Here is a 10,459-nt window from a genome sequence, read left to right as displayed (position 1 = left end):
TTTTTTTTTTTTTTTTCTACAAAATAGAACTCCTTATTTTTTTCTTTAATTTTGAAGCCAATCTTCGTTGACTCATCCCAACACGGTTTTCAGCGAATGTTTTCAATTTTGATTATCTTTTCTGGTTCAATTTCGCTCGACGGTCTTTTCTTGACTTGTCAATGCATGATAGATCACTTTTGAAAAGTTTTGTAAGAAAAATTGTTGATCATGGAATGCCTTTTATTTGAAAATGTTTTAAAATATCAGGCTCTTTCATTCGTTCAAATATAGGATAGATGATTTTTTACCTCACATTTTGTCCCAAAACTTTCCGACCATCGGTTAATTTGCTTTTACCGGTTAGGTGTGATACTTAAATTGTTACATTTAAATGTCTAATTTTCAAAATAAGACCTATTTACGGATTGCGCTACAAAAACAGTTTCTAAGTAGGTAAATTTGGAGACCATTATGGATATGATCTTATTCAAAAAGATGACAAAAAACATCTGGAGAACTACCTATTTGAATGCACTTGTAAATATTATGTATCCGTAGAACTGCCTATTTGAATGCACTTACAAATATTATGTATACAGTTGATTCTAAGCCTCGCACAGTGGTTACTTTTTCCGGATTTCGTGCAAAAAATTTTTTTTAAAAAAAACAACAGAAATTTACTAAAAATTAAAAAAAAATAAACTACTTTGTTATAGAAAAATAAACAATTTTGTTATCATCAAATATAAAAATTGATGAAACTTTCTAAATGAATTTGTTGTTCAAATGGTATTGATGTTTCCTTTAAAAGTTCTATTTCTGGCGATAGTTCTTTTTTTACTTCTTTCTATATTGACTTTAAGTTTCAAGAATATTTGGACCACTCATTTCCATCAACCTATGATATAAATCTTCTGTAGCTTTCTGCCATAATAATTTTCTGGAATGATCTTGACGAATATTTTTTAGAAATTTATTCTTTCCTTCACTCGGTTCTTCATTCGATCTTCATATTGAAACATCATTTTTACAGTATTTTCCAGCTTTGAGGAGATTTTTCATTCAGTTAAACATTTATCTATTGGCAACATTTCGCGCCTTACTGCTTTGTTTGGCAGCTGTAGCGTCATTTACTTTTCCAAACTTTTCCAAAGTTGTTTTAAATTTGAATTTTTCGATAGAAGCTCAAGTTTTGAACAAGATTTTAAATCTATCTTTTAAAGTTTATGTAGCTTTTCATCTCTGAACAAAATATGATGATTTGATTTGGCTGTTTTCATGAAATAAATTTTATTTTATGTTTTGTTTTTAATATTTCAGCTTCGAACAAAATAAACAGGTCCCATTTTAATATATGGTTCTAAATGGACATGAATCTTTGCAAAAAAGTTGCAATTTAACAATGTTTTTGAAATTTAATTTAAATCTTTTTGAGAAATGTTGACAATTTAATTATGTTTTCAAGTATCACAGATGTTTGGTTTCAATATAGTTCTTAACATCTGACAGTCATGCCTTGTGGATGCCATTGTTGCTAAATTTTTCAAAATTATAAGTACTTTAAAACTTTTTTTTAGTATTGTCCTTACTGGAAATTTTTAAAAAATTTTCAGATTTTGCATGTTTGCTATAAAAATTTTAAAAATTTATAAATTAAAAAATATATAATTTACTTCACTCTGAATTTCCCAATCTAGTTTTCTTTTTGATCAATCTAGTAATTGATCAAAGTAGTACAGAAATGTTGTTAAATTTCATTTCTGTTGTTATTAATTTATTATTTTAAACAACATAGAGATACATGAAAAATAATTTTATTCTGTGATTTTTTCAAAGCTCGCACTTTAGAGGTTTTCTGACTTCTGTGCCCCAGCTGTGTTCTGTTGACTACAGCAGCGCCATCAAGTAAAATCGAATATCAATGAGAATTTTAATTTTTGCAGAGCTATTCGAATGTCTATTAAACAACTGGTGAATACCGAGTTGCTATAGTTTCAACTATTTGGCTGTCTCGATTGACTTTTGTGTTATTAAAGTCGTTCGATGTTTTAGAGAACGAGATCAAATATCAAAATGAAATTAAAGTTGATCTGCAGATAAACTGTGGTGCAATGCCGCAAGACAACTAACCAGATATTTTTGCCTCATCAGAATTGATATCTCCTGATAGTATTTCCGAGGTAACACATAATAAATGCATAAAACCTCCAGTAAAAAAACAGACAATGCGCAAAAAAGAACACATTGTTGTGGCAACATTTCTTCAACACTCGAGCTCACTATGTTGAGTGTCTTTTAGACACTCAATACAGTCAGCTGCACTAAACAGTTAAGCTACGCTAAAATTCAAACTTCAAAAATTGCCTACATGAACGGCAGTAGTATCAGCATTCTGTGATCATAATTTTTGTTTGTATTAGCAAATACCATTTTGCAAAAAAATCAGAAAACGATTTTGTTTGTAAGAAGCTCTCTGTGATTGTCAGTTTTGTTTACACTAATAAATGTTGTTGCGCTGAAATGCTGAAAAATTATTTTTCGGTAAAAGCCCGTATAATTTTTGTTAAAATCCGTATATCTAGAATATCAAAACACAGTATTTTTCTCTGCAGTATCAAATTCTCATGAGAATATCACATATTTAATAATTTTTTGCGCAAACATTTTTATAACATTTCTTGTAAGGTCGGAGTCGGAATACCGCCGGGGCTTAGTTGATTTCGTTCTCTCTCACTGACGATGAGGTTCCCAATTTATATAAAGCTTTTGTCTAATCTTCAATCAAATTCAGAAATCTTTAACCATGTCAGAATTTTTTTTGCCCGGGATTTTACCTAGGGATTGAGTTGCATCTAGGGAAATAAGAGCCGGCAGAAATTTTTCTAAGATATTAAGATTTCATGAAGATCTCTCTTCGAAGATCTTATTGGTGAGAAAAGGTAATTTTTAAAAAAAGTTGGGATTGAGGATAAAGTGGAACGGCTGAAATATCCTAAAACTTCATAAAATGAATATGCAGGATTTACAACATTTGTGCTTGGGGCTATCTGTTATAAATGAATAAAGAACCTGCCTTAAGGTTCAACTGTTTTTTAAGGGTGAAAATTTTTATCAAGCAAATCTTCTTGCTTTTGCTGATTAGAAATCAAATTTAAACTTTTATTGTTAAATGCAAAGAATTATATATCCTAACGATAAAAGTGATTTTGCATTTTCTACACAATATACAGCCACCCTTAATCACATATCAATACAAAAGCGTATTTCGACGAAGATGGGATTCGAACCCACGCGGGCAGAGCCCAATGGATTAGCAGTCCATCGCCTTAACCACTCGGCCACCTCGTCTGTATTACATTTCAGCTAAATTAGGATAAATTTTAAAAGATGGAAATTACTTGAAAACTGCATGCTTTTTTTTTATAAGCATATGAAATTTTTGAAACAGGCTCGGGTATGCTTAAGCAAAAAGTTAAAAGAGGCTCAAAAGTATGCTTAAGCTTAGGCATATTTCTAATAAAATATGTTTATTTCAATACTTTCTTAAAGTGTGCGCGTTACTAAAGGTTAATGGGTATAAGAAAAATAAAAAGTTGACTTATGCTCTGTATTTGCTTTGGTTTTAATGTAGCTGAATTAATGTTATAGTATAATAACAAAAAATAAAACATATATACTACATACAAATGCTATCAATGAAATCAAAGATATGAACTTCGCGTTCCTTCTTGTCCGGACCAATAAAGGTGTCATCTGGAAGAATTTTGTCGGCACTTTCATTTATAGCATCATCTACCTCAACTAGTTGCCAAAGGTCAGCGGCACTTGGTAGACCGTACCATAGAAGTCCTTTAGCAGCAACCACAGCATCTTTAAAATTCTCCTGCATTTGTCCCTTCAAATTGTCCAGCAAAAGAACAAATTTATCAAGCTTTTGTTCTTTTACAAATAATAAATTTAGAAATATATATATTTAAAATTTTTAAGTAAATGAAATTAAAATTTTTAAAATAGTTTATGGAGGCTCACGAATATGCTTACATATGCTTATCTTTTTTCCAAATCTGAGCCTCCATATGCTTATAAACGTTATGCTTATAAAAAAAACAAACATGTATCAATTTTTCTATAACAAAATTTAAGTTTTTTCTGCTAAATAAACTTATAAATTCAAAAATTTTTATTAAATTTTTCAAACTAAGTAAAATGGTTCAGAATATGGTCTTCATTCAATTACCGAATTTATTTGTTTTAAGAATGGACCAGTCTCATCACAAACTCTACACAAGTTTGTGATGAGACTGGTTCATTCTGTATTATCGAAGGGATTAGAAATTTCTGCAGGAGTAACCATAAAAAGGCATTCTTGACTTTCATTTTTCACAACTTTAAAAATTAAATAGCGTAATACAATAACTACAATCGTGTTTAAAATAATAATTGTTTAAAAACAGAGTGTATTATCTTCCCACCCAACATAAGACATCTTTAAGGCGTCTAGACGCCTTTAAGATGATTAAAGACTTCTTGAAGACGTCTTATGTTGGATGGGTTGTTTTTGAAAAAAAAAAACAATTGTAGTAATAATAAATTTTTCTTTAATGAAAAAATTTGCTAAGGATAAAAAAATGGAGTCTATAATAAATGACATGTTAGAATCAATTACAGTAACCAGAGTTTTTAACAACGACTTAACAATGGTGCTGCATTTAGTCTACAAGTCGTGTACACCTTTCAAATGGTGAAGTATGCCAACCCGATATAATCAACAACATATATGTGCTACTTTTAAAAAATTGCTTGTTTAATTTCAGTCCATTTTCTGTAACATTCAGGTCTGGTGACTGGACAGGCCAGTCCATAACCTCAATCCTATTTGATTGAAAACAATTATTCGTGGTTTTGCTTGTGTACTTTGCATCATTGTGTTACATAAATAGCAATTTTAAAGGTATTTTGATCTCAGCGTTGGGTAGAATGGTATTTTGAAGAGTAGGGGAGAACCTTAATGAATGGGGCGATTATTGAATGGGACAAACTCGGATTCTTATAGAAGCATCGATGTAAGGATATTCAAATTCCTGTAACAAAGAGTGATAGAAACAAGAACTCAATTGACCGACTCATCCATCCTATTGCTCTATGACCGTAATGACAATAAATGTTATTGTGTTTTCGAATGTAAAAAGTAATTTTTAAAAACGTTTTTTTTTTCTGATTTTGCAGCAGTTTTTGAAGTTATGGAAAATAAAATTCCATGCTTAAATAGATAACAGTCTCTAGTACTACAGTGAGTAAAACATTCAAGCTTAATTAATGATGTTTTTGGTGTGACTAATCATTTTTGGATAAAGTGATGGGCATATTGAATGGGACAAAGTACTACCTATTGAATGAATTTAATAAAGTTTTATTTACAGCTCAGCAGAGGGATGCTGCAGTCCCTTACTTTTACCCCCATGAGTAATGGGTATTATTTACACACTTTTGTACTGCAATATTTTACTTAAATAAAAATAACTAAATATAATATTCTAAAATGAGAAAGTTCTGCTTTGATTGAAATTAAATTAGAGTTAAAAAAGTTCTAGTTAAAAATATTTTTTGTGCGGTCTTTATGTATGTATCTATATATTTAACTACATTTACAATTAATTAACTAATTCGAAAAATGATTGAATTAAATACGTTTATTTTTAATTCTTTTATGTTTCCCACTCAATGAGACATACTTAATAAATGGGACAAATGTCATGCTCCAATAAAACTCTCTTTTTTCCAATAGCCAAATACAAATCCAATTTTTTTGTTTTACTATATCATTGAGCAAGAGTCGGTGGTTATCAAACATATTTAAATATGTATATTAAGCAATTTTATCTACGTTTAAAAAGCATTTTGCAAAAACTGTCCCATTCATTGAGGTTTTCCCCTACCTTTTGTAGAGACATTGATCGGTAATACTTTTACTCCAAAACTTAAGCCCAACTCCATAGTACTAGAAACAGTCCCAAATTTTCTTCTTCCTTTATTTTCAATTTTCTAGAATGAATTTCTAGAATAGAAACTAGAATGAATTAGAAACTGAGTTAGGTGAACATTAGATAATATCTTGACTGTTTTCTTGTTTACGGAAGTTTCTGATCTATAAGTGTTTTTCCTCAATGCAATCTTTCGACGCCCCATTTTAAAAGTAAATTTTAATTTTTTCAGGAAAAAAAAACCGTTTACAGAAAAATTAGCTGCATCAATAAACGCAAAAAGCCCATCATCTTCATCTTTTAATTACCAAGAAGATTGCATGTAAGTATGTTAAAATTATTTTTGAACGCTTAAAATAAGGGTAATTTCAATAAAATTTTGATTTGTCAGTAGAATCGCTAATAGAAATGGTTAGCAATCTACTTGTTGTTGCTCTGCTCACTTTCAAGCCGTTGGAAACCAAACATTTTATCCAGCCACAAAGTTGAGAAGTCCTTAGCAAGTTCAACTAAATCATGACTCTTTAAACCTATCTTAATGCGCCTTATGTTTTTTTTTAGATAATAAATAAAAAAAAACAACTGGCAAACCACATTCAGCCAGAACCACTATCATAGTAGGAGGCCAAGTCGAGCACCATGGATGACTAACAAGAAACAGTTCGTTTCTAGATTTCTAAAATGACCTTCAATTGTTTCTTGTTTTGTCAAAATAAGTAAATAACCAAATGAGATTTTTTAACAAAAAAAGTACTTATCGTCAAGTTTAATGCCAATTTCTGCCAAATCTAATATTTTTAGCCCATCAGAAGCCGCAAAATTATTCTCACGGATACTTTTCAAAATTTAACAAAACTATTTTTCCGAAATTTGATAAGTAAAATTGTTAAATAATAAATTTTTCCATTATCAATTTCTATTTAGTCGAGAGGCAAACGACGAGCATTTAAACTGTATACAATGAACAAGACTATCCCTTGAACTTCCCAATCATTTATATTTAATTTAAATCTTTTTTTTCTTCCTACGAACAAAAAGAAAAAACGAACTTTGACAACTACTCTTTTAGCATCGATAAATATTTACAATCCCCAAATTCAGTTTTTAGGCAACACAGCAATAAAATCTACATCTATTTTCCAAATCCCCCAAAACCCATTAATGCAGCAACATCGTCATCTTGGTATTCTTTTAAAGCTTCTTCGTGTTTTCTTTTTCTTTCCGCTTTTAATCCTTTTTTACGTAAACGAGCTCTTTCTTCCTACATAGAAAAAAAAAAGAAAAAAGATTAAATGTTTGATACAAAAATTACATTTTATAGTGACTTGTCAAAATGGTGAAAACTGAGAAAGTACAAGAAATGAAACTTAGAGTAAACAAGAGCTATTCAAACAGAACAAGGTCAGCAAAACTAGAAAGAATGATTTCCTAATTACTTTTCCATACCATTACATAAGAATTGACTAATTATTTTTGGATAGCAAAATCTTCTAACTAACATAAGTAAAGGCAAATTTTGTAATACATTATGTGATTCAGTATAAAGTTAAAAACTGCAATATTGTTAACTTTTTCTTCAAAAATTGAAACATTTTTTAAAGATTTAAGCAGGTAAACTAGGTCATTATTGAGCTGGCCTAAGGATACTTCACTCAAAGATTTAGAAGCCTTTCTAAACAAGAAGTTAACAACAATTTACACTTCTCTTTTACAAAACAGCTAAGTAGTAGTTCAAATGATCTTTTCACACACCAGCTAATCAATGGTGTCAGGTCTAAAAAATCCATTAAATATCAGATACATTCAGGAGATAGTCAAGGACTGCCAGTAAACAACTATTGAAGACAATTGAAAAAAAAGAGATCTTTTAGATCTTTCCCTCACTAGACTATTCAATTTAAGATGCTTGTTGTGTTTAAAGTTTTCCAATATCTCCACAACAGTCTTAACTTCCTGAACGGATCCATCAAGAAGTAAAACTAGATCTTTATTAAGACCAATTGCAGCAGTCTTAACACATTACCAAACAAAAATTTATCTTTTATAAACCTTGACACTTGGAGTCTGTTTTAGTCTAAGTGAATTTTTAATTATACCATGATGAGTTAAAAACTTGATGAGATAGAGATTGAAAATTTGAAAGAAAAGAACAAAGAAGTATTTTTTAAAAAATTAAACAAAATTAAAAAGAAAAAAACTTTTTACATGACTATTTTTCTATATACTATTTATAACTGATAACAAAATGGCTATTATTAGCGTAGTGTTTTTATGCACACAAAAAACAACAAAAAACAAACAAAAGAACAAATAAAAACCTCTTCTTCTAATTCTTTAATTTTGGCATCAAAATCATATTCTTTTTTCTTTTCCTCCTGCTCTCTCTGTTTCTTTAACAATGCAAACCTATCTTTTACTTGATCTAGTGATGAACGCTCTACTTTCATAGACATACCCATATTACGCTGATGCTTTCTGCCATTAATATGGTCAAGAAAGTTTATTGAGTCTTTTACAACACAATCACAAACATTGCAATAATAGCCGCCTTGTTCTTGCAAAGGTGTAGTCTTTGTAATAATAATTGATTTTCCTAATCTTGAGTCTAGATCAACAGTATAATGCCGTGCTTTCAATTTTTCTCTTTGAACTGGAGGATCAGATTTACTTTTTTTATCACCATTATCATCTTCCAGAAGAGCAAGGTCTTCTTTTAGCCTAGATTTAGCTTTTTCCTCATATTCATCTTTGTCCCAAGTTCGTCTGAAATGATCTCCTGACTTTTCTAAAGATTTTTTACTGCCACTAGCCATTAACAATGCTTCAGATATAATAAAACTTACAACAAAACTACCATTTATCAGCTAAAAAACAAATTAAGCAATCAAAGAAAGCAATCAAAATGACATAATAATTATATTTTTTTATTCTAAAATAGTTTCCTTAGAAAAACAAAAGTTATTAGTAGGGTAACTGCAACCAGGCTACATTATTTTTTAAAAAATGTGGTAGTTTGTTGCAAATATGGTGCTAAGTCTGGTTGAATTGTTAAGGTCAACTACATACTATTTTGTATCAAATTTGCATACTTTACGCTACCTTTGAGCATTAATGATTACTTATGAGTATTTTAGAGTGGTTTAGTCATTTTAAGCAGTAAAATGTGAGCTTTGAATAAAGTTTTTTTTCTTTACAGTATTAAAAAAACTTTACAAGTTTGATCAATCTCTCAAGCTATAAATTAAGTGGTATTTTATATTTATTTTATGACCATTATTATAGAACCACCTGGACTTTTTTCATAATAAACAAACCACTTAAGGTCCAACAGTTGGGTGGCTCGTTAGGTACGCAAAGTATCAGCTTAAATGCTTCAAATGACGAAATATTTAATGCAAATTTACGACAAAAAAAAAACCTTTTCATACTTGGAAATATCATACAAGTATATTTTATTTATTTACATTACAAGAGTCTCTACAAAAGAAATTTTCTCTCAAAGTTGATCTTCTACAGCCGAAACGCGAAAAAAAGCGAGAGCTTGCATCAGTCTTTCCCTCAATAACGAATAATACACGAATACAGTAGAAAACTTCGACATCAGATAACGACATCAATAACGAATAATACACGAATACAGTAGAAAACTTCGACATCAGAACACACGCTAAATACCCTCATTTCGATGTGTAACATATTACATCACGTGCAGGACTTCAAAAAAAACTCACGAACGCGCTTAAAAGTAATTTATAATTTTAAATTTGAGTTCCTTGACCACATATACTTCTATCATTAATGTATAAAATGTTGGAGGTATGAGACTCTTGAGTTTGAGTTTAAAGTTGTGTCAATCTCTCCTCTTAGGTGTCAGTGTCGTCTCTAAAAGATTACTTTGAACAAATCAAAGTACAACTGAGAATTTACTTATGTTAAAAATACAAAGCCGCCTACGCATAAGATTTTTTTAGTAAATGATTTTTATTGGGGAAAAAAAAAAAATTTCTAAATGTATGGGAAATCTCTTATGAACATACACTAATACATCTCATACAAGTTATTTGATTTATTATTTTAAATCTTATACCTGAGATTGTGACCAGGGCCGGCATGAGGCATAAGCGACTACTACAACTACTTGGGCCCCCTTGTTCAGATTTAGGCAGCTAGATTGAAAAAGAAAACTCGCTTGTAGGCAGTGAGCTGATATTGACGGCACACTGGCTGTAAAGATTGAGAGCCAAACTGAACTCCCCCAAATTCTGATGACCGTCTTGGGGCTTTTCTTAAAGAGCTTAATATCGTACGATGTGTCATCATCGTAACTTTTTTGCCGCTAGAAACACTAAGAATAATTATTATGAGGACAGACGTATTGAGGCAGCTGAGAAATGTTAACAAAATAATAAGAATTGTTATTGTTATTGTTGAACTGTTGCCGTTATTATGTTTTTAATTTCTCAGTCTTTCATTCATTATAGCAAACCTATTCGATA

The 10,459-nt window shown here is 30.3% G+C and overlaps 1 protein-coding gene and 1 non-coding gene across 2 annotated transcripts; both read right to left on the bottom strand.

Annotated features, from left to right (window-relative positions):
* Positions 1–3,248: 3,248 nt before the first annotated feature.
* Trnas-gcu (transfer RNA serine (anticodon GCU)) lies at positions 3,249–3,330 on the bottom strand. The gene has a single exon. It is a non-coding gene; the product is annotated as a tRNA-Ser (tRNA).
* Positions 3,331–7,012: 3,682 nt separating this feature from the next.
* LOC145181814 (zinc finger matrin-type protein 2-like) lies at positions 7,013–8,870 on the bottom strand. The gene is made up of 2 exons (XM_090072229.1): positions 8,282–8,870; positions 7,013–7,224 (listed from the first exon to the last, which is right to left on the bottom strand). The coding sequence occupies exons 1-2, from the start codon at positions 8,774–8,776 to the stop codon at positions 7,096–7,098; spliced, it is 624 nt and encodes a 207-aa protein (XP_089928355.1). The 5' UTR covers positions 8,777–8,870; the 3' UTR covers positions 7,013–7,095.
* Between the last annotated feature and the right edge of the window lie 1,589 nt (positions 8,871–10,459).

This window comes from Hydra viridissima, unplaced genomic scaffold (assembly GCF_058129835.1).
Source record: "Hydra viridissima isolate aposymbiotic clone 2 unplaced genomic scaffold, HvirCarnegie_v1 scaffold_14, whole genome shotgun sequence".
NCBI lineage: Eukaryota > Metazoa > Cnidaria > Hydrozoa > Anthoathecata > Hydridae > Hydra > Hydra viridissima.
This window is presented reverse-complemented; position numbering and strand designations above follow the sequence as displayed.